The following is a 25676-nucleotide window of genomic DNA, read 5'->3' as shown; positions in this document are numbered from 1 at the left end:
TTTTTTATGGAACTTAGAAAGATTATCCTGGCAAAACCTTTTTTTCCACTTGTTCTTAACTCATAAACACAAAAGACAAAATAAATTAGATCAGACTTAGAAATTGAATCTCCAGAAAAAAAATTTACTCGCTTGCCTTTCAGGGCTTCTGTACAGATAATTTCAAGACTTATTAAAAAGTTTTTTTTCTGACATTCTACAATTTATTTTTTCTTGATTTGATTGTGAACCTCACCTGTGTGTGTGTGTGTCTGTGAGTGTGTGTGTGTGTGTCTGTGTGTGTGCGAGAGAGGGAGAGAGAGTGCAAGCAAAGAAAATAGGCTCTTTATAAAATTTAATGTCATAGGCCATTTTATACAGTAAGGTCAAGTTTTAAAAACTGTTGTAAAGAATAATGTAAGAAAGGAAGTAAGGAAGTAAGAAACTTTCTTACTTCCATGAGGTTTTGGATAAATCCAATCATTGGGTTTATTTTTTTGTACACCATCTTACGGTGAATAAAAAGATTACACCACTCTCAGCAATAGAATATGTATTGTATTCATACATCAAGAGTGCTTGCTGTAAACTAAAATAATATGTTATAAGCATTCAAAATGCACTGCATGGTGTAGCCCTTGATTCCAGCCTTTAATTCTAACCCTTAATGCTTGTGTTACAATGGACACCATCTTATGGTGAAGAAATAGATTACACTCTACAATCAGTAGTCCTACTGTGTTTGTATGTCTAGAGGGTTTGCTAAACTGTATGCTTTAAAACAATATGTTATGAGAATCTATGGCACGGGAGTCAAGATGGAAGGGGCATTATACAACACGTAGTTCTTACAAAGCAATCTCATTAGACATTTAGAACATGCTCAAATCAGCATGACAGCACACCTAGCCGTACTCAAATGAAAAAAGCCTCAGAGATTGAGCTAGCAAAGCAGTTTTGTGTTTATATGTGTGGTATTTATTCAGTTTGGGAAATGCTGCAATCTCCAGAAAGCATTGGCTCAAGTTGGCTGGTTGATTCAGCAGGGACTAGAAATCATCTCTGTTGCTAGGTCGTTACTAAGGGTTGGCCTACTTGCTGGAGTAGTAAACTAGGTTTCATTACATAGGAGTCTACTGATGTGAGTGATTGTTTTCCAGGTATTAGTCATACCCCATGTATTCCAATAGAAACGGCAATAACACAAGCAAGAAGTTTTTTATTTTTAGAGCAAACTGCCTCACAATATGAATACATTTCGTTTATATCTTTTATTTTGTTGGTAAATGTTGTATAATCGCAATATTACATGAGAGGGTGTGCTTTACCTTTATTATTACTATTAATGATGGTAAAGCACACCCTCTCATGTAATATTGCTTAATTGTAGTCTTTACATTGTGACTAACCCTATTGTGATAAACTCTTAATAAAACAAACTTACAAATGAAATAAAATAAATTAAAATAACTATGTATCCTTTACAATATCAATAACACTCTTCTATAACATCAATAACTACACAGTTATGCCAAAGCTAGAATCAATTCCTTAGAAAAGATGTGTCATTAATGCCATGCTGAGGTTTATTTTTTTTTATTTTACAAGGGAATATAAAGATATGCACCATAATATTTTATTTATGATCCTCTGCTGCCACCCTCAGGAATCCTACAGTAACAGCATGCAAGCTGGTTTATCCCAGTCAACAAGCATGAATGACCAGCCTTTACCTATTAAATGGCTGATATCACTACACTCCATATATTTGAACATAAAATCATATGTATAAATAATAAAAATAATAATAACTAATAAAATAACACACACGTGCATACTTGGTATTTTCTCTAGGCTATCCAAACAAACAGCAAAGGAAATCTGTGCTTGATGAGTGTGGTCTGCCCTTATTCTGTAGTGATTGGGTGATTACAGTTCAATTTTATTGACTGTGAGAAATCACAGGGCGGAGATCATTACCAAATGCCACTACGCGTTTAATAAATGCCACCCGGTGTTAGCGGCGTTTTTAAACGCCGGAGAATTGAGACGAAATGTGATACCTTTGGCTTTCCATATAGGATGGTCACGTGATTTTTGCCGTGGCGAAGCGAGGAGTTGATACATCTTGCCGTGATACTTTTGCTTTGAAAGGTCGATACAGTGTCGAACAGTCTGCTTCGAGCGTAAAATCACGATCTACGGGTCAGACACTGAACCAGTCGACAAAGCTGTGTGCTCTGTGTGGCGTGAACTGAAAACATCTCAGGGGAGAACCGATATCAGAGTGCGCAGTTTCCTGGAGGGAGATGCAAATACAACAGAGATGAGAGGCGGAAAGTAGCGACCCCACACCACACGGGTTCAAGTGGACTCTGGCTTTATTATTGCGTAGCAACACGAACCCAAAACAGAGCCCCAATCAGGAAGTGCACCCCTCGGGTCCGGGCCTCCTTTACGGTGATCAGATTTCTTTCCTCTTCCTCGGTTGGCTGTTTCCTAAAAATGTCTACAATCCAGTTACTGAGATCGTTCGTCAGCCAGCGACTGACGGTGGCTGTCGAGGAGATAATCGGGATGTTTGAAAGAACAATAACCGTGTACGAGGAGGAGATCGACCGGCACCGCAGGCTGCTGGGAGCCGAGCAGCTGCCCGCCATCAAGATAGCGTTAAATACCGAAACAGGTTTGTCTTGTTAAAGTAATGATCACGTTTTTATTTTAAGGCTCACCTTTGAACTAATGCCACCTGGTCAGTAGTGACAGATTCAATTTTATGTTTCCATTGCTTTAAAAAAAAAAACGGTTAGCTATTGGCTGTCAGGTACACACTTCCCCTGCACCTTACAGAAGCGTCAGACATTGTGAGTAATAGCGGCAACGTTGAAGAACTATCTGTAGAGTGACTGTAGATGAATAACACATAACATTTAAAGCCATAATATATAACTATTCTGCATTAAAATGTCTAAAAATAACTAGACCTACGTTATATGTTATGTTGAGTTATGTACTCGCATTATCCCAAATCTTTCCCACAGTTTTCAAACCCAGAGAAATCAGTGGCTGTGTTCGAAATCACATACTAATGTACTGCCTACTACTTACTCAATGAGTATGTACTGCAAAGTGCGTACTAAATGAATGATTAAGTATGCCATTAATGCCATTAAGCAGACAGTTCACACCGAAGTATGCAGCTAAGTATCCCAGAATGCATTTCCCACCAACTGGCAGCAATAGCTGAGATTTTAAAGCAGGCTAAAAGCTGTTGTAATTTTTGCTGTAGCACTGTTAATATGTCACTTTATTAAGTTTATTTTTTCAGGAGAGAACGTAATCATGTAGATTAACAATGTGTGGTCAGTTTATCCAAATAACTGCTGTTTGGAAATTTGCTCTAATGTTTTTGGAGATGCGTGGAGCCACCTATGGCTGCTGGATGGAACTAGCTGGTGTTATTTCCCAACTAGTTTTCAAGCTAACTGGTGTCCGTCCCTAACAGCAGCAGCTATGGTCTGCCTCTGTCAGCAGATTCGTCACACATTCACAAACATATAACTGGCGATTTTCAAGTCGTATCTCATAACTAGTGTGGCAAATATGATTGTATAAGTGAGTATTACAATACAGCCACCAAGGAAAAAAGAAAGCTAAGAAAATATAATGTTTGCAAGATCATGTCAAGCTGGATCCGATCTCACTAGAGCAAAAGACTATGGGTGCATCCCAAGTCTCTTGAATTGCATCCACGTTTCCCTCACTTGCGTCTTTTCAAAATTAAAATTAAATTACGTATTAAATTACTATATGTGGAAATAGGAGACTTAATGTTACTAATGGAATAAAAACAAATTAACTTGTCGCAATAAAAGATACAAATACAGATATATTTGGTTGAAAATCGAATAAAAGAGACGTCTGTTTTTATAAGTTAGGATACAACGGGAGGAGTTTGGGTGTGTTCTAAAAGGGTTTCATGCCGAATTATTGATGAATATTTAATTTCTTTGTTCTAGGGGATTTAGGTGTGGCTAGTGTTTTGCAGCCTGTGCCCCCTGAAGTAAAGGAATTTGGGGAACTCTAATTCTGAGTTTTTACATGCAAAAACTCACACTTCAAGTCACTGTTGCCTGTTATTTCACATTAAAGCTGTAAACACATTTTTTTCATAATGTCCAAGCATTCATGATATTTCTGATTAATAACGTTCCTGCAGCTTGTATTATATTTGTAAAACCATTCAAGAGACAGTTAAGCATATTACATGATTACATGATAAGTCAGTTCTTCTAATAACAAACATTAACCTTCATATTAACACTTCATGATGTCTAAGTATACAACCTGCATTGTTCAACTTTCTCAAACTATCTACACATCTTAAACCATCTACTGAAATAAAGTTTAATACTATAGTGAAAGGAAATAAAGTTAGGCATGCTTACGTGATTAGATTACTTTCAGAAACTTACTTTATAATATAAAAGTATTCAATGTGACTATTGTTTACAATAAAAGAAAACTTTAAACTCAAATCCTTCAAACATTATCTTTACATTCCTTCATACAACTTCATTCTTTCAACACAACTACTTGTCTAATTTAACTAATAAAATATGATTGTCTATGAGGTTAATAGATCACAAGTTAAAATACAAATACATGGTTATCAAACATTCATTAACTCTTCATATAAACAAACACCGAAAACATGAATTTGCGACAGCTTTTTCTTCAGAAAAAATGATGGATTCAACATCATCCAGTGATGATGATCTTCTTCTCCTCACTTGACAAAAGAAGAGGAGATTTTGGGTACATCCCATTTTACAAAGTAGAGAAGGAGAGTTCCACTGCCTCATACAGGAGCTAAAGCTCTACCATGGCCGGTTCCAGACATGTTTTAGGTGGGACAGTTTGAGGTACTCCTGGGGATGCTAGTGCCACCTCTGATGAGGCAGAGCAAGAACTACCGGGACCCTATTGACCCAGAGCAGTGTCTGGCAGTCTGTCTGAGGTAAGGTACACAGGTCTATTAAAATATTAAAATATTATAGCCTATCATCATAAGCACAAAGTCTTTCACAACACCGCCTTATCTATCTATCTCATATCACTCTCTTCTAACTAGATAGTCATTACAAATCAAGCATGTTCCACTGTTTTATTTTTCATTTTACAATCTGTTGATACATTGTTTACATCACTTTTGTGTAGCCAGACACAGGCCTGTTAATTCATCAAAACAAAAAACACCGCATCCAACTGCATAAATGATGATAAGCTCACTGCGCTGTGAGACTGAGATGGAACTGAATCTGAATCTTTTCTAACTGGCTGTCCACAAAAAGAGCAACTTGTTAAGTAAGTGTACACTGTCACACTCCTGGTGTGTGCATGTATGCGTAGGAGCCGTGTTTTCTTTCATATAATTCCTAAACATATAGCCTATTGTTACGACAAGGCTTAGGGGAAACCCTGGTGCAACATGAAGTGTGTGAGACTCCCCTCTTCCCAGCTCCCAAGAACCACCAGCCACAAGTAATTTACATCCCTTTAGGTTTTTATTTAGGATTTCTTCAACTTCAGGGTGGGCTAACAGCAACATAACAAACAAAAGTAACTAAAGTTAAGGAACCTAAACTTACCTACTCAAACCAAAGAAGAACAAAAAGACAAACCACTAACGTAACTCCTAACCTAACAAAAAACAGGAGAAAATTGGATTAAACAAAATTGCTACCCACTCCTACGGCACCTGGGCTGACATTTCCCATGAACAAATTACATATCACATCAGAACATGTTGGCTGGCAGGTTAGTTGGAAGTGGAGAGAGATGAGTCCCGCAGTAGCTGGAAGGAGTTGGCCTTAAGACTGCAAGCCTGGAGGGTAGAACCGATCAGCTTCCTGAAACAACCCCCAAACTCACAGTCAGAATTATTCAATCAGCCTCTGCTCACCTGCATCCCACACACACACACCTCAGCAGGAGCCCTAGAGAGAGAGATCCACAGCACAGGCACAAAATTAAAGCACATACAACTTACACAGCAGAGAACATGCTCAACTACTGATTTTTATTATTTTGTCTATTTTATTGAAAGTTATTCATCTGTGTTCATCATTCATATTTAGGCTACAATAAGGCTATATGGCTATATTTAGGTTATGTGAATGCACTGCCTGGTGTTGCGCCATATTTGTGACCCATCTGATTCTGTGACTTGCAGTGTTGGAAGTAGTACTCAGATCCTTTACTTAAGTAAAGTATCAGTACTTCATTACAAGTAAAAATCCTGCATTTAAAATCCTATTAAATAAAAGTATAGAAGTCTATTAAAATGTTGCTTATACATTGGCTCATCAGTATTAATAATGTATTTTAATATATCATGTACAGCCTGATTTTCTGCAAAATTAGTACCTTAACTTCAGTACTATAAGTTAATTTAGCTGGTAATACTTATATACTTCTACTTAAGTAGGATTTTAAATGCAGAATTTTTACTCAGATCCTTTAACCTAAGTATAGGATCTGAATACTTCGTCCAACACTGCAGGTCACAGTATTGGATGGGTCACCAAATATGGTGTAACACTGGCTCGAATTTGTCCATGATCTCCAGCTTGTCAGGCTTGCAGACCTACAGTACTGTGCAAAAGTTTTAGACACCCTAGATGTTTAGATTCTTATTCATTATGCAATACCATCAGGGAGGTGTCTGATCGGTCCCAAATTTATTCATGACATGACAATGACCCCAAGCATAAAGCAGGGGTGTCCAAACTACGGCCCGTGGGCCAACTACGGCCCGTGGGCCGTTTTTAATTGGCCCGTATCAAAGTCTAAAAATATAATGGACTACGGCCCACACATAATATCTGTGCTTAACTGTGTTGTACTTCTTAGTTAAAACACTAGGTGGAGCTACTGTCTTAAACAAGGCAGTGTCTCCACAAAGCAAGCAATCACAGAAAAAAATTGCTGAGGGTCAGAAATGGCAGACCCAAAGAGACACAAGATTGCTAGCGAGTGCAGAAAATTTCAGACTCGGTGGGAAAATGAATATTTTTTCGTAGAAAACAAGGGAAAGTGTGTTTGTTTGATTTGTAATGAGTGTTGCCGTGATGGAAGAGTACAATGTACGAAGGCATTATGAAACAAAACATCAGACCTTCACGTCCTACACTGGCGCTGAGCAGGAAGAGAAGGTGAAGCAAATGACAGCTAGCCTGCTAACACAGCAACAGTTTTTTTTTCTGTCCTAACAAAGCTCAAGAAAATGCAACAATAGCCAGTTATGAAGTAGCTCAACTCATTGCCCTACACGGGAAACCTTTCTCAGATGGTGATTTCATCAAACAGTGCCTCACTAAAGTCGTGGGAATAATGTGCCCGGAGAAAATGCAGGATTTCAACAATGTCAGCATGTCCAGAAATACGGTTGTGCGGCAAATTGAAGACTTGTCAAACAACTTAAAACAGCAAGTGTCATAAAGCTTGTGCTTTCGATTTTTACTCAATTGCGTGTGATGAGAGCACAGATACCACGGACATTGCACAGCTGTTAATTTTTTTGCGGGGAGTGGATGATACTTTTTGCATTACGGAGGAACTGCTTGATCTTCGGAGTGTAAAGGGGACAACAACTGGGAAGGACATTTTTGAAGCTGTGTCAGATGCAATTGACCAGGCTGGACTTAAATGGGACAAGCTGTGTGGAATTACAACGGATGGGGCTCCAGCAATGACAAGCGAGCGCAAAGGAATGGCATTTTTGGTATGCGCCAAGGTGCGGCAGAGCGGAGGTGAGGCTGTCAAAATGCACTGCATCATCCACCAAGAAGCCCTCTGTGCCAAGACAGTACAGCTTGGCGACGTGATGAACACAGTTGTGAAACCTGTCAACATAATTCGAGCATGAGGGCTTTACCACAGAGAATTTCAAGCATTCTTCTCTGATGTCGATGCGGAATACGGGGACCTACTCTACCATTCTGAAGTGCGTTGGCTCAGTCGCGGCTCTGTGTTGCAGCGGTTTTATTCCCTGAGATCAAATATCGACAAGTTTTTGAAAGGAAAGGGCAGACCTCTGCATGAGCTCAGTGACCCTTTATGGTTGGCAGACCTGGCTTTTTTAGTTGATCTCACTGATCATCTCAACACCCTGAGCAAGAGACTACAAGGCAAAGAGCAGCTGGTACCACAGCTCTATGTGCACATGAAAGCATCCGTTCGAAGCTCCGTCTCTTCGAGTCACAACTGCGCAACTTTAATGTAGCGCACCTCCCCACACTGACTGAAATCAAATGCGCATTTCCAAATGCTAAGCTCTCTGCTAAAATGGGAGAATATGTGTTTGTGATCACATCTCTCATTACAGAATTCAGTCAGCGCTTTCAAGATTTTTCTGTCATTGAGAATGAAATCACACTGTTTGCGGCTCCATTTTCAGTGGATGTAGAAGAAGTGGAGGAGAGTCTGCAATTAGAACTGATCGAAATGCAGTGTGATGATTCTCTGTAGATTCAACATCAGCTTCTCTCCCTACCTGATTTCTACTGGAGCTTGGAAAAGGCCAAGTTTCCTCTGATAAGACGCCACGCAAAACAAATGATGAGTCTGTTCGGCTCAACACACATCTCTGAGCAGACATTCTCGCTGTAAACGCTGAACAAAAGCAGATTGAGAACCAGAATGACCGACAGCCATCTCTCCTTCAGACCAAAGCGCAGCATCACTGCTCCCACTGAGCACAACATTCTTCCCATTACAGGTGAGTTGAAAATATACACAGTTTTCATGTGTTAATAAGCCCAATTACTTAATAAATTCAGTCAATTAAAGTTGATGATAATTTTTTGACAAACGTTAGTCGATGTTTTAACAAGCCCAATAATTTATTTGTGTAATAAGCTTGAAATATCCACATTCTCTATTTCTCTTCTTGTCTCTCCCTTCATAAAGGACAATGAAGGGATCAGCACCCTAAGAAACAATCTGAGGCTGTCACTGAGAGAATGACCTGCCAACCTTTTTGTAAAAAATAAAATGAAAATCTACTAATGGAGAGCTGTGATGGAGGCTTTTTTTCTTCAAACATGTTCAGTTATCAAAGTAATTTACCTGCATTTGATTGATTTTGCCAATATTAGTGCATTAGAAGTGAGGCAGTATACCTCACGTGTAGTGAGTGGCCCAGTCCTTTGTATATTTTTCTGTAAGTTTGGACACCCCTGAGCTAGAGTCATAAAGAACTATTTTCAGCAACAAGAAGAATGATGAGTTCTGCAACAGATGGTATGGTATGGCCCCCACAGAGCCCTAATCTCAACATCATGGAGTCAATCTGGGATAACATGAAGAAGCACCTGAGATGGCCTAAATAATAAATCCACAGAGGAACATTCTTTCTCCAGGATGGTTACAACAACCTTCCTGTAAGTTACCATGAAAAACTGTGTTAAAGTGTACCGAGGAGAACTGCTGCTGTTTTAAAGGCAAAGCTGCTCACAGCAAATATTGATTTCATTTAGGTTTCTGCTGTTTACTCAACTTTGTAAGAAGTTAATTGATAAATTAAAACAATTTATATCATATTTTGTAAGCATTCTCACTTTACTTTTAGTGCCTAAAACTTTTGCACAGTACTGTATATATAATTTTCCATAATGTGGATGCATTATAAGTTTTTATATGTTTATAGACTGCTAAAATGATAGTCCAATAGTTGGCAGCTGTAGATAGGCTACTGACCATAGGAAATAGCAGTAACTAAGAAGGGGCATGATTGATAAGGAAGAGTCTGTCTACTATTGCCACCTACTGGATTACTGTTGTAGCAGCAGACTGTGAGTGTAAACAGTATTCTCACATTATATCAAATTATATACCACAAGAATATAACAATGTTTAATGTATCAACAAAATGTAAAAAAAAACATACCATTGCTTTATCTGTAACAAGTGATTGCACAATGCATGCATGCTTTTGATACTGCAGTCGTAACCTCTGTCTACCTCTATATATAGAGAGAGAGAATGAGATTATTGTTTATTTTTATTATTGGTAGATAGTGCAGTAAAAAAATGATATCAATTTGAAAAAATCATAACCTAATGGCACAAATATGTATCAAGTTGTTTTCTTAGATTTTGTTTGTTAGGCCAAGACTAAAACCTTTTCCTCCCACCTCCCCAGATTCCTCACCACTGGGGATTCTTTTACAACCATTGCCTCCAGTTTCCGTTTTGGTGTGTCAACCGTGGCCAGTTTGGTGAAAGACTCCTGTGATGTCATCTAGGCACAAATGAGGGAAACCCACATGCCAATCCCAATGGAGGAGGTCTGGAGGAATGCTGCCAGGAGGTTCCAGGAGAAATGGAATTTCCCAAATTGTATCGGTGCACTTGACAGGAAGCATGTAGTAATTCAGGCACCAGCTAATTATGGCTCCCATTTTTATAATTATAAGGGCACCTTTTCTGTGGTCCTCCTCGCTCTGATGGAACAGACTACAGGTGTCTGCCTGTAGATGTGGGAGGTTCCGGCAGCAACAGTGATGGAGGCATCTTTGCAAACTCCTCCTCGGGACAGGCCCTTCAAGCTGGTACCTTGAATGTACTGGCACCATGCCCACTCCCCTCAGCACGCGAGTTGGGACCAGTGCCATTTGTTATAGTGGATGAGGCTTTTCCAATGAAAACTCTCCTCCATCGTGGGAAACATCTGCAAGAGGATCACTGGGTGTTCAACTACTGCCTCTCCAGAGCCTGACGCATTGCTGAGAATATTTTTGACTTTCTCAGCCAGTGCTGGAGAGTGTATCAACGCTGGCTGCAAGTCTCTCCTGACACAGCTGACAGCATCATGAAAGCCACCTGCATTTTGACTAACTACCTCAATGGTGCTGATGGGAACCAGACTGCTGAGGATGGATAGCAGCATACTGGGTGCCATTAGGAGTCTTTGGGGGAAAAGAGCATCAGCTGAGGCACTGAGGGGGCAGGATAAGTTCAGGCAGTATTTCACCTCTCCTGCTGGCCAAGTCCCATGGCAATATGACCATGTGCGCCGTGGTCTCCCTTAACTGAGGTGTCGTGAAATGATTAATGTGAGAGGAAAGAAGAAAAAACAAAGTTCTGATATACAAATCTGTTTTCAGTTTTTGGACCTTTTCTGTAATGTTTGATTTTTGGTGAAATATTGGATAAGTTACTTTCCACCACTGGTTTTACATGTATATAATTTGTAATAAATTCCATGTTTAATTATTCAAGATTAAATTAAACTCTTAGTGCTTCAAAAAATAGAATAAACATACCCAATGTCAAATTGCTGTTCATAATATTGATCAAATATCTAGGATTGAAAGGCATGGAAAATGTAAGCTCAGCTGACAAGAATTACAAAAGGAGAAACAGTTTCCTCAATGTTATGAGGAAACTTATTTCACATATGAAACAGGTAAATGGACAGGTAACTGGACAGGTAAGTAATGTGCATCTTCAAATACAATATAAGGCACCTGTGCCTTACATTGTATTTGAAGATGCACATTGTTAAAGAACATTAAGGTTAACTGTTTCTCATTTGTTTTTCAAATATTTATTTAAAACATAGTTTCCAGGTGGCCCTTCAACTGCAAAAATGACATGATGCCAAAGTGAATGTAGTGATTTTATTTTCTACTTTATATTAGAACAGGAACATGTACAATTAAAGCTGCAAGCAGCATTGAACGGGCCCTCGCGCCTCTGCGCACGTCGGGCCGCGGCGCAGTTGAAGGGCTTCTGTCACGGGCATGTAGATGTCTTCAGACCCGGGCTGTTTTCAGACAGTGCAAGAAGGAGATAAACATCACTTCCTTTGTCCACTATTTTGCCTGTTGCTGGGACTGCTTTGCTGCAATTTCATAGGGGGCGCTATTCAGCCAGTTTGCATCACTGATAAAATATTGTCATGTACACGTGTTCAGGCCAGGACTCTTATCAAACATGTAAAGTTTGGTGCAGACTGGAGCATGTACAATAGAGTCATAGCAACTTCCTCTGTCATGGTGAAACATCAAATCTCACCGGTAACAGATGAAAACACGTCTTACCTCGATGTCGGTGTGACCAAGTAGGAAGAGCCAAGCTCAAGCAGGCTGTTTTTGTAAGCTTGCATGATGACACGTCATCAGGCCATCACGACGCCCAGTAATCGAGCCACCAGTAGCACCAATCACGTCAATAAAGTGGCGTCTTCTAGGACTTTCTGGAAGCTAGTGAATCACAAAGCTTGTCTCCATGGCTCTGGGAATCTGCCTGATTGCACTTCATGTCTGTCGTGTATGGTTTACGGTTTAAATGTACGGTGCCACAAGTACTTGCTGGACAAAGACATGTAACTTTAGTTGTCTGTTATCTAACATTGCATGAAGGAGTTCATTTCCTGTGTCCACTATATGGTGTTAGAAAACACGCATTAAATAAACATCATGTCGCTGTATATCAACTGTAGAGCACACCTTGAAAATTTCATGTGAATCAGATGATGTTCTGAGGCTGACTTGCTCACAGCTGTGTCATCAAAATTGTGCACTTTTAACACTTTTAACCCACATGACCCGGTCAAAGTTTGATTGAAATGTGTACTGTCACAGGGCTCTACAGTGCAAGTATTTCACTTGCATTTGTACCTAAAAATAGATATGCAAATTACAACCATAAGACTATATGAAATGCTAGAGGGATTTAAAGTTGAAACGACAGATACAGAAAGTGGCGACGCTAATAAGGCTAATGGAGCGTTAGCTGCAGCATGACTGGAAGGAAGCATAACTAGTTAGCCTCCACTCGGCTCTCAGCTAGCCCCGGCTCTCTGTTTGGATCCAACCAGACCACCGAGCCCCGGTTTTTTATTCAGGTTAAAGTGGGAATAATCAGGGGGTCTGTCAGTCAGTCAAGTGAAATGAAGCCTGTGGAAGAAACACCGGGACCATCAGGGTGAAACAGTCCGTGGAGGAGTTGCTGTGTTTGGCTGCACAGATAGGAAATCCCTCGGCTGACAGGATGTACCACTCTGTTTGAAAAAACCTCTTATTCTCCTCTTTTTGGGTTATAACAGGGGTTGGCAACTAGCATTTTAGGCACATTACCACCACCCTCCGCTTCAGACTGTAGACCAAATATTAAATCCTACACATCAATCCTGTCTGTCTAATAAACTCAAAAAAAAAAAAAAAACTGCTACTCCACCCACTTGGCAGGTTCATTAAAGTTTTAATGCTGAGCTCCAGAACTCTAGTCTTCCTGAGTTCGTCCCTCATATATTTTCATTTTTGATCATACTTAGTACAATCTATGCTTGCATGTGTAATAGTTTCCTCAGCCAAGTGGGAAAAAATATTTGCATATATCGGCAATCACCAAAAATGATAGTCAAAAAGTAATCGTATTAGATAACTGTGATGTCAATATTGAGCAAAAATAATTGTGATTATGGTTTTTGCCCTAATCAAGCACCCTAAAGAGAACATAAATTTTCATTTAAATACACACACACACACAGCATTTATGTATGTATGTGATAAATTGTTCTCTTTAATAAACAGTTACTTGAACATTTTTCAGTGTGCTCCTAGATTTCTATGTGTGCTCCTAATTTTTTTCATTTAGGAACACATGTACTCCTTGACAAAAAAGTAAGCATTGAACACTGCTGTCAGATGTGAAGAGATAATAAATAACCGCAGCTGGACACAGAAAAATACTCATATATTTGAATGGTGAGTGTCAGCGTACCGCTAGGTGCTTGGGCCCTAATAAAGGAAAAAATGCAGCACAGAACTACAAATTTTAGTTTTGATTTTATTTTTCTACTGCACTTTATCACTAAACTGTCACTCTCACTCCATTTTTTCCCTTCCCCTCATAGGTCATCCCCACTACTGAATTATACATATAAGACTCATAATTATTGTAAAATAAATAATAACACCAAACTTCATACAAAGTTTGTATATAATGTACTGTATGTATATAGACCTTTCTGCTGTATCCTTCAAAAATGACCTCCATTTAACCGTGACACCCATCAACACACATTCTTCCATTTTAGTGACATAGGTGGCGCTATAGAGCACATTTTGGCACTCTGGAGGATAATTTTTACATTTTATCAAATTTTTCACCAGACCTGATGTGCGTTCCAAATTTGGTGAGTTTTTGAGCATGTTTAGGGGGTCAAATTTGGGGTTGAAGTGGCGTAATAATAAAAAAAGAATAAGAAGAAGAAAGAAACAAACACACAAAATACAATAGGGTCTTTGCCCCTTTGGGGCTCACGCCCTAAAGAAAGAAAGAAATATAGAAACAGAACAGACAAGAGGGTCTTCACCCCTTTGGGGCTCAGGCCCTAAAAAAATCAACAAAGCTATCAACACAACTCATATCAAAGTAACAAAAAAAAACTATATACATATATACACACACACATCACAGCTGTGCATAATGTGAGCTGACATGTAGTGGGTGTGTATGGGGTGTTAAGCCCTATAGTAATGTGTTGACTTAGTTTTATTTGTTAACTGGTTATCCATGCAATTGTCCTCAATTTCTCTTGACTGTAGACCACAGCTTTATAAACTTGGAAACATCCCATGTAAAACAAGCCACGATACATTGAGTATATTCGATATATCACCCACCCTGACTATATTTAAGCACTAATAGTAGTATTTCAGTAAAGTTTGATGAATGATGAATGCCCTGAATGTTTTCACAATCATGTAGTGAACATCTGATAGTGGAACACCCGTAGTCACTGTATTTCAGACATACAGCAGTACTCCTGAGCTTTCAGTTTTGTACATCTCTTTTTATTTTTGGATAATGTGCTTGTTTTTTATTTCAGGTGTGTCTCAGGACATCCGGCCGCTGATCGTCAGTGCAGAGATTCCCCCCGAACAGCAGGAGTGGAGCTCTACTCTGGACCAGGAGGATCCAGAGCCCCCGTGCATTAAGGAGGAGCAGGAGGAAGTCTGGAGCAGTCAGGAGGGAGAGCAGCTTCAAGGACTGGAGAAGGCTGATATCCCAGAGTTCCCGTTGCCTCCTGTCACTGTGAAGAGTGAAGATGATGAAGAGAATCCTCAGTCCTCACAGCTTCATCATAAACAAACTGAAGAGTACAGAGAGGCAGATCCGCCAGCCAACAGCTCACCTCAAAAGATGGAAGCTGAAGCTGTTGGAGAGGACTGTGGAGGATCAGAATCGGCCTTTGACTTGGATGTAGCTGGTTTTTTAAAAGCAGCCAGTGATGGTCAGTTTTTCCTCTCAAAGTGTTTTAAAACTGAGACTGAGGATTTGTATGATGACTGGAACCAGATGATTGTATCTCAGCCATTTCCAGATGCAGTGAAAGTGAAAGACAAGGAAGTTGTGTCTCATCACAGATTTCATAATCAGAAAAAACTCTATAGGTGTCCAGCATGTAGCAAAACATTTAAGCACAACACAGCTCTGCAAAGACACATAACATGTCATACAGGGGAGAGGCCATTTGACTGTACTGAGTGTGGTAAGAAATTTAGGCAAAAGGGAAGTTTGCATATACATATGAGAAAACATACTGGAGAAAAGCCTTTTAGTTGCTTGGTTTGTGGTAAAAACTTCACCCAGAGTGGAACATTAGCTGCGCACATGAGAATTCATACTGGAGAGAAGCCTTTCAGTTGCTCAGTATGTAAGAAAAGGTACAATGAAAGAGGGACACTGGTCAGACACATGAGAGTCCATACAGGAGAGAAACCATTTACTTGCACACTTTGTGGTAAAAGATTTAGTGAAAAGGGAAATCTGAATAAACACAAAAGAATCCACACAGGAGAGAAACCATTCAGTTGCAGTGTATGTGAGAAAACATTTAGTTTGCTGTCACACCTTAAAAACCACAAGTGTCCTGGTAAGAAAATCACTGAGGCTGTAGAGCAGGAGCTTCAGCTAAAATGTCCAAAAGTTACAGTGCAATCAACCAGACCAATATTATGAGTCTGTCATTCTGGAGGAAAGCCTTCAAGTCAGTGTTTCTTTAGAGTTGGGGATGAAGAGCATTTTATCGAATCTGAATCCGGTGTTAATTCACTTGTCATATCAAATCCTTTTAAATTCCATACCCTCTAATTACGTACATATGTGTGTAACAAAAGTTAAAAATAAGTACAACTCACATTTTGTTGGCTAATAAGACAGAAATACTACTATTTTGAGTGTCAGCCTAATTGAACCTGAACATGACGTGAGCAGCAGGACATGAAATGTCGCATGAGTCACTTCATGCGTCTTGCTATCTGAGCTCTAAAAAGCTAAGTGTAAATACATCCAAGAAGCATTCAAGATGGATTGATCCGATTGCCCAAACCACCTCTGGAGGTTGTTAGAGATGCACTCTAGCCAGATGTTCAAAAGGTATAAATGCATCTGAGATGTTTAAGCTTTTATCTGATCCCTAATCATTTCCACTGCTGGATGATCTGTGGGTGAGAGAACACTGATTAGTATGGGTGAGGGAACAGAGAGTGAGAGCCTGCGAAGATGATAACATTTTCTTCTTGCTTTTCATTATTATTATTACCATTAATCCATGTGCTGGTGTTAATTTATGGATAGTAGTGTACATGTTTTTCTTATTCTGGTGAGTGTTTCCCCTATAATAGTAATAGAGGGCTGTCAGACGAATGAGAACCCCCGCCAGGCCAAAAAAATGTTTTTAATGCCAAAAACAATGCCAAATATCAATTAATTTGGAAATCAATAGTGCTTGGGAGCCTCTGTGCAGCACTGTTCCGAGACGTGAGTCACCCTCTGTGTTGCTGCCTAATAGAGCTTTGGAGCAGTTTTTTTATGAGTGGGTCCCTGTTTTGTTTATCTTGTGCATGTACACATGGATGACATGTTGCACAGTCCTGCCAAATGGTTTCACTGTTCTACAGGTGGATGTAATACACAGAAATGCAGCGGTGCACCAACAAATGAAGAGAAGACAAGTTAGTAAACACAGATGTAAACCCTGAAGGATTTAAAATACTTAATCAGTTTACAAATGTTTTATGAGCAAGTAAATGCATTCAACATGTTTGCTAGACCTAGGATACACATGAATGAATTTTTGTGAATAACAATCAATGTAAACATACCTGTTGTTTACAAGAAAACTCCACAGGGCAGCTTTAAATATGAATCTGACATGTTTAAATATCAGGTGTGGCTTTCCTACTTTGCACACCTCATTTTTAATGAGCTAGCTGCTCCAAATATTTGAGGTCCTGATTACGGCTGCGACAATTGGTCAATTAATCAATAAATAGATAAGTCAAGTAACCTACAACTATTTTGTTTATCAATTTATCATTTTCAGTAGAACCATTTGATGGTTTCAGGTTCTCAAAATGCTTTTCCTTTTCTTAAATTGTGGCAAATTGATTTACCTTTTGGATGGTTTGGTCAGATAAAACAGACAACTGACGACATCACTTTGTGCTCAAGAGAGTTTCTCTGGTAAATGATTAATCAGTCAATCCCCTGCTCCTCCTGTCAGCATGTTGAAGTTACCTTGGGCAAGATACTGTAGCACAAATTGCTGCTGCTGGTCAGGCAGCACCTTACATGGAAACTCGCTGCCATCAGTGTGTGAGTGAATGGGTGCATGAGGGGCAAAAAGAAAACTGGTAAGTGCTTTGAAAAAAAGCGCTATATAAATGAAACCATTTACTATTTATACAATGACTATTTTTTAAGAAAAATAAATATAGCTGTATTCACAGAGCCTTCACTCTCTGCTAAGCAAGTGCAGAAAGCCAGCTAAATATCCTCATCCTGCATTACAAAAGCAGTTAAAACAACCAACAAACAACCTAACCCTAAACCTATGGAACAATGGCCAAGTGTCAGGGAGAACACTGAATATGTCAAAAAGAAGCCTATAACATATAGTTAATTTAAAAAATAATACAAAGAATTGTATAAAATGTTCCTATAAATATATGTCTCTGCTGCATTGCAATATTCACAGGAAATAAACTGTTAAAATTTCCTCCAAATTGCTAGTTTTACACAAACTTCCTGCATTGACTATAATATGAGTTATTATAGTGACCAATCATTTCCTGTTCACTCAATGGTAAATAGGGGTCCCTTAAGGAGAAAGGTTGGGAGCCACTGGTTTAAGGAATAGTTTGACATTTTGCTAAATGTGCTTGTTTGCAAATTAGATGAGAAGCGTGATACCACTCTCATGTACATTAAATAATGAAGCTACTGCCAGCAGATGGTTAGCTAAGCTTAGCTAAACTTAGCTTAGGAGAACTTCCTGAAGTCTCTGTTTGTTGCCTGGCAACCTCATGGCTATGAGAAGTGCAGCTGGCCAAAAAATAGTTCAGCACATAATCACCTATAAAAGCACAATGTGTTGTTCTTTATGCAGATTAAACAAATTAAATATAATGTGTTCATTAGAGAACCTCATTTTTTTCAGTCAAATCATAGTACTTAAAAAATAAAACAAAATAGCTGCATTACTGTGTAGTCACCTAACTACAAAACTAACCTAATTGTGATGGAAACAGAAGGATGATGGAATGACGCAAAGCAGTAGAGCTTGTCTCTATTTGCTGCTCTGATACTCTCAGCACCGAAGCTGAATACTAGCCAAGCTGATTAAACTAATTTAGTCCTGAGCCAGATGCTAGTAGCACTCCCTGCCATCCAGTGTGATCAGCAGCCACACAGGAGAGATGAATTTTTATTACTGGATTATGACCAGAACACACTTTATTTCATTGACTTCTTGTAGATAAAATGTCCAACTTGAGATGTTGGCTGTTATATTAGTTTAGTTTGGGGCTGCTGCTCTGCAGGTGTAGGAATAGTAAGGTAGGGTGTACTGAAGAAAAAATATTTGTAATAATGAGTATTTATAAAACTGAAAAATATCTATAGTTGAGAAAAAACAGGAAGCACAATCACATGACAAAATAAGATACAAAAACCCCACCAACCTCCATCCCTCCCCAAAAAGTTAAATATGCAGCCAAACAGGAAATTCTGATCTAGTTACAGCCCTACTTTGGACGGAGCCAGACTAGCTGTTTCCAGTATTTGTGCGAAGCCAACAGCAAACTGTAGCTTCATATTTACTGTATCAAAATGAGAGCATCTTTTCATCTAACTTGGCAAGAAAGCAAATAATTTCCCAAAATTTCCAACTATTCCTTTAATGTTTTTGGCATATGCACTTTGATTAAGTAAATTGTGCAATATTATTTATGTTGACAGATAAAGTTTGGCTTATAGTCACATGTTTTAATGGGGTCCATTCTTTTTGAATGATAAAATAAACTGTTGCAACCAAAACTGTTGTGTCTGTTTTTTCTTTAAGTAACATCCTTTTGTAAAAAAAAACAAACAAAAAAAAACAAAATTACAACCACAGTGACCACACCACACACACTCATGCGTTATACAGTGGTGCTTGAAAGTTTGTGAACCCTTTTGAATGTTCTCTATTTATGCATAAGTATGACATTAAGTGTGATCAGATTTTTACACAAGTCCTAAAACTAGATAGAGGGAACCCAATTAAACAAATGAGACAAAAACATTAAACTTATTCATTTATTTATTGAGGAAAACTGTCAAATCTTACACACTTGTGTCAGGCTTGTGTCTTGAACCCTTGCTTTCAGTAACTGGTGTGCCCTGCTTTTGCAGCAATAACTTCAACCAAATGTTTCCAGTAACTTTATCAGCCCTGCACATCAGCTTGGAGGAATTTTAGCCCATTCCTCCTTACATAACAGTCTCAACTTTGGGATGTTGGTGGGTTTCTCTGCATGAACTACATGCTTCAGGTCCTTCCACAGCATGATTAAGTCCAGGACTTTGACTCGGCCATTCCAAAACATTTTCTTCTGCCTTAACCATTCTTTGGTAGAGCGACTTGACTTGTGTATTTAGGGTTGTTGGCTTACTGCATGACCCACTTTCTGTTGAACTTCAGTTCACAGACAGATACTTTGACATTTCCCTGTAGAATTTGCTGGTACAACTCAAAATTCATAGCTCCATCAATGATTGCAAGCCATCCTGGTCCAGAGGCAACAAAGCAGGCCCAATCCATGATACTGCCACCACCATGTTTCACAGATGGGATAAGGTTCTTATGCTGGAATGCAGTGTTTGCTCATCGCCAAACAATGCTTCTCATTCAAGCCGTTCAATTTTCATCTAATCCATCCACAGAACAATTTTCAAATCCTTTCCAATTCCATAGTCTTGAGCAAACTGTAGATTGTCCATTGATGTTCAATGTTCTCATGATGGTGGACTCATCAACATTGACTTTAGCTATTGCAAGAGAGGCCTTTAGTTTCCTAGATGTTACAAAGGGGTCCCTTATGACCTCCCAGACTATTACACATCTGCTCTTGGTATGATCTTTGTTATTCAACCACTCCTTGGGAGGATAACAATGGTGTTGGATGTATTTAATTTGTACATTATCTGCCTGACAGTCGACTGGTGGAGTTCAAACTCTTTAGAAATGGTTTTGTAACCCTTTCCAGCCTTGTAAGTATCAGCAACTCTTCCTCTAAGGTCCTCAGAAATCTCCTTTGTTTGAGCTATGACACACTTCCACAAACCTGTGTTGTAAAGCTCAGAATTTGACAGTGAAGATTCAGATTTCTCTTCTCTTCTTTACTCTCTAGATAAAGCAGAGCCTCCCAGACTAACTCATGTGCTGGAGGATGGAGGATTTTCCAAACCCTTAAATGACATCATCAAGGATTTTCCAAACCCTTAAATAAGTCTTAAATGAGAAGGAGACAAGGAGAGAGGACAGAGGAGGCTCCCAAAGGAGCTTTGAGCAAGGAAGCACAGGTGTATCCTTTGCAGAAGTTTTTTAGTGAACAGCACAATTTTGATCAGAATGTCTTAATTGATTGGTCAGCTTGTCTGGAGGAACTGTAAAGAACTGTCAGGCTGATGTAGAAACAGCTTTACTGCAATATTAATAATACTGCATGATAGTAATACTGTAGATTAATCAAACTACATGTGGAAACGGGAATAACAGCACCAATGCCGGCTCGAACATCGTATTTACTCATGAAAATATTACGTGTATAGAATTTGAATAATGAATGAATCATGACACCATTCTTTAAATGTTCTTATTTTTTCGCAAGCCAAAAGGCTTTTCCGTTCCTCTTTTCTTATTTTTCATTCCAAGTGCACCTTGGCTTATTTAGGAAAAGTATATACAGTCCTATACAGCTGTGCAATCACTGTTGTTATTTGAGTTTCACTCAGTTCTGTTCTCTATGACTATACAGAATGGATGGTTAAAGCATTACCGCTGCTTACTTGGCTATAGTACAAATGTAGCCATCTTATCTTGCCTGCTGAGATTTATTGCTTCCTCACATCCTTTCTGCTCTTTCAGTAATGAACATATTTTAATTGTTTATTTGTGTTATTTCTATCAAGTAACATCATTCTTTGACTGATGCCGCAATAGATCCATAATTGGAGCAGCAGTTATCAGGCACCAGGTATTTTCCTTTTAAACTGTTGCTCTTAACACCCACTTTCAGGCTCTGTCTCATGCTGCCCTAGTGTGGCCAGGTCATAGTAAGGCCTAGATTTAACTACTGACACTTTGCTGCAATGGCCCTTAATGACAATCCCCAGGCAACTCCTAGACTGGCCAATCCCCACAGATTTAATAAAATATACACTGTGCAGTCTATGAAGAAGAGATACAAGGACTTCTCCCAAAACTCAAGATTTTTTCATATTTGGAGGGAAAAAAGTATATGTATACATACACAACACAGGAATAAGATTGTAAAGTGGCTAAAATTTACATTAATTTATTTGAAACCTGTCATCCACTAAAATATAGTAATCATTTCCTTTTTTTAAGAACATATACTATATTGCACAGCAAGGGAGAGACCACTAAAGAGGTCAATGGGGACAGGTTACTCACCATTATATGTGCCTGTGCCCTACACACACACTGCGAAAAAAAGAAAATTTGTTACTAATGAATAAAATAAGAAAAAGCAAAAATAAAGTACAATCTGGGGCTGTGAAGTGCAGGTGAGGGGGAACACCATGGGACCCCCCAATCCTACGTCGGCTGTTAGCACCACTGGGCCTGCAGTCTCAGTGAAGTGCCATAAAAGAAAGACAAAGAACTTGTGGTCAGTTCACAACACAAACGTATTTCCCAAATTCTGATCAAACAAATAGCAAGAGGGCCACTAATTACCATAAAATTATGCACAGGGGCAGGCTTAGTGATTTGGGGGCCTCAGGCAAACCCAGAAATGGGGCGTCCTCTGTGCTTTATTCTCACCCATTCTCATCCATTCTCTAACTGAGACTAACTGACACTGGCCATGGATGCAGGCATTTACCTTGGTTTTTCCTCCTGTTCCTACATGAACTGCTCACTGGACCAGCAGGCTGCTGCTCCAATTGGTGTCTCTGAAAAAAAAGGTTCTAAAAGTGAGAAGAGAATGATAATTCTTATCAGTGGAAACACTATGGAATGAAAAATACAATTTATACAGAAATATTATGTGTATTCTCCATTTGTCTGTCTTATCATGTTAGTATAATCTGTTTCTGACGGCCATGGATGCAGTAATTTACCTTGTTTTTTCTGCTTGAACTGCTGACTGGACCAGCATGTTGCTACTTCTCTTTTTTTCTCTCTCTCCTGAATGTAGTTTTCTTCTGCTGTATTGCCTCTCTCTCTCTCTCTCTCTCTCTCTCTCTCTCCTGAATGTAATTTTCTTCTGTTGTGCAAGTTCTTCCTCTCCCTCTCTCCCTCTCTCCTGAATATGAAGTGACGCCTGCGAGCCAGCTCAGGCAGCCCAACTTGAGTTGCCGCTCCACTCCCAAGCCATACTCCCCTAACCTATCCAACGCACTAGGGGGAGAAAAGCTGCTACAAGCCAGGCAGAATTATTAAAAAGATAAATACATCTAATTGACAAGAGCCGTTACACTGTCTGTGTCATGCTCTAGGAGACAAGACATTACACAAGGAGGTGAGATCCATCATGACGGTGCCCAGTCACTGAGTAAAAACAAACAGATCTTTGACTATCTGACTTCTTTTGGAGCCTTTTCTTTCCATTTTACAACACAATAACCCACACCTCAGTAAATGATAAATGGACTGTACTTGTATAGCGCCTTTCTAGTCTTCTGACTACTCAAAGCGCTTTTACACTACAAATCACATTCACCCATTCACACACATTCATACGCTGAATGGGTACAGGGGCTACCATGCAGAGTCCCAACCTGCCCATCAGAGGAAATGAACCATTCACACACATTCATACACTGATGGCACAGCCATCAGGAGCAATTTGGGGTTAAGTATCTTGCCCAAGGACACATCGGCATGTGGACTGGAGGAGCCGGAAATCGAATTGACAATCTTCCGATTAGAACTCGCTCCACCTCCTGAGCCACAACTGGAACACTTTTTTTTTTTTGCACACTGGAAGAATTAGCAGACCTGGAAGCATTCATCAATCACCATTACAACCAATACAAAATGGATACAACTCCCTCAGCAAGTCTCATCCAACCTTAATAAATGAAAGAAGACATCATCTACAGATACAAACAATCTTCAGACAACAGAAATCGAGGTCAGTGTCCTACAATCCATCAATAAAAAACAGACTGACTGACTTACTGGTTATATAAAAGAGCTTTGCTCAAGCCTGGAATTTGCCCACAAATACATCGAAAAGTTAGAACAGTCCAACAGCTCTCTCCAAACCTCCGTCAAAACACTCAACGAAAAAATGGACTTGGTCACAAAAGAAAACAAAACAATTAAAGAAACTGTTGTCTCAGATTGTTGAAGGAACATATACCAGATCAAAAAACTATATTTTGAAAATAAAAAGGGAGTCAGAGGTCCAAGCAGCAAAGTGTTCTTTAATGCTGGCAAAAAAGGGGAGCAATTAGCACTTTTACAACGAACCAAATCGCTCCGAAGGTTTTTTTCTTTGGGGCGTAGTTTTTATTCCCTTGGGTCGGCATAGGTCACACCTATCGTCCACCCTCCCTAATTTTTGACCAATTATTCTGTTATTTTTATCTCCGTCACTCGTTGTTGGTCAAAACTCTTCAAAACAGGTTTTGAGCTGTTTGAGGATATGTACTGGCATATTCAATTCTACCTGGTTATATCCAATTTTTTTTATATAAGTATTGGGAATCACTTTACACCATTATTGCCAAGTTGTCTTCTGGCCTTTTATTTTTTTATAAGTTATTCTAGTCATTTTACACCCTTATTTCTTGATCTCCTCCAGAGAGTATTTTTTTAAAAAAGGTGAAGACTTTAATGCAGACCCAAGCAAAGTGACATGTAATACAAACACACTCAAATTTCTCCAGTGTATGATTATGATTCTTCTACCACAAAACCATATTGGAAATTCAAACCAGAAGCATGCGTGATAACCTGATCTTTTCCGGCATACCTGAACACACATCTGACAATCCTGAAACACTGACCAAGAACTTCATTAGAACCCAGCTCAAACTCCCACCCAACACTGTAAATCAGATCACTTTCCACCGTGTTCACTGTCTTAGCTCCCGCACTAACAAGTCACCTCGACCCATCATCGCCAAACTGGAGCATTTCAAGGCACAAAATACGGACTCAACAACCAATTCCTACATGAAATAAACAAACGTCGTAAAACTCTCTATCCCATCCTGACACATCACAGACAAAACAAGAAACATGCCAACCTGGGGGGTGTTCCATCAAGCTGGTTAGCGGGATAGCCTGGCTTAATTCGATAAGCCTCGCTAATTAAAGTGAGAGTTCCGTTCCATCACTGCAGCTTATATGAGTCCCAGCTCAGTAACCATGGTAACTTAGTCAGCAGAACTAGCCTGCTCCATCGCAGGCTAACGGTCAAGCTTAACTCAGCTGCATGTCAAAGAATGTCCGACTTGTCTCTGTTCAGGAAACATAAAATAGAAGAACTGTGAGGGACTTTTACAAAAATACTTAAGTAAATCCCCATTTTATTCTTGGTTACTCCTGTATTGGACTGGACCCTTTTATTTAAAAGCTTAACGTTTATAATTTAAGAAATAAAAGTGTGCCAGCGTTATTTTGAAGTTATTTATTTATTAATTCACTCATTTTGTTCAAGCTGTGAAGACAAAAAGAAAATTAAATAAAGGCCAAACCATGTCCTTCTGCTGTGTTTAAATGTAGGCTATACAGTATTAACTGCTTATAGAAAGCAAAATTCACCGCTTTGCCTTTTCTGACACCGGGGAAAAGAAGGAACTTGTCACTGGCAAAAGTCAGAACCTGCTGCTTCAAAAATGCACACAATGTGCTTGAAACAGCTGTACTGTATTTTGAAACAGTCAATAAAATTCAGTAACTCTATATTCATGTAGGGTAATAAATATACAAATGTCAATTCGATGGTATTCTGCATGAGAAATAAAGAAAAAAAAAGGTTATGATATTATAGTGATATTTGACCCGGACAGATGTGATCACTAAGCAGTTTCCACTGTTCTTATATCCTTCTTCAGTTTCTTTATCTCCAACTGCAACTTAATTTTTAACTTTC

At 39.1% G+C, this 25676-nt stretch overlaps 1 protein-coding gene across 2 annotated transcripts; it reads left to right on the top strand.

Moving 5' to 3' along the window:
• Nucleotides 1-1815: 1815 nt before the first annotated feature.
• Nucleotides 1816-16229, top strand: LOC121894110 (zinc finger protein 184-like). 2 transcript variants are annotated; one of them, XM_042406457.1, is made up of 2 exons: nt 1816-2665; nt 14885-16229. In XM_042406457.1, exons 1-2 carry the CDS (start codon nt 2485-2487, stop codon nt 16015-16017), a joined length of 1314 nt encoding a protein of 437 aa, XP_042262391.1. In that variant the 5' UTR covers nt 1816-2484; the 3' UTR covers nt 16018-16229. The 2 variants fall into 2 exon arrangements, with proteins under 2 accessions (XP_042262391.1, XP_042262393.1); XM_042406459.1 differs by lacking the exon at nt 14885-16229 and adding an exon at nt 3999-4133.
• The last annotated feature ends 9447 nt before the right edge of the window (nt 16230-25676 follow it).

This window comes from Thunnus maccoyii, chromosome 3 (genome assembly GCF_910596095.1).
Source record: "Thunnus maccoyii chromosome 3, fThuMac1.1, whole genome shotgun sequence".
NCBI classification, from domain to species: Eukaryota; Metazoa; Chordata; class Actinopteri; order Scombriformes; family Scombridae; genus Thunnus; species Thunnus maccoyii.
Note: the sequence above shows the minus strand (reverse complement) of the source record. Positions and strands in the feature narration are given on the sequence as shown.

Coding starts and splice junctions, on each gene's coding strand:
- LOC121894110 (XM_042406457.1), top strand. CDS start 2,485: ATGTCTACAATCCAGTTACTGAGATCGTTCGTCAGCCAGCGACTGACG. Junction 2,666..14,884: donor AGCGTTAAATACCGAAACAG/GTTTGTCTTGTT, acceptor TTTTTATTTCAG/GTGTGTCTCAGGACATCCGG.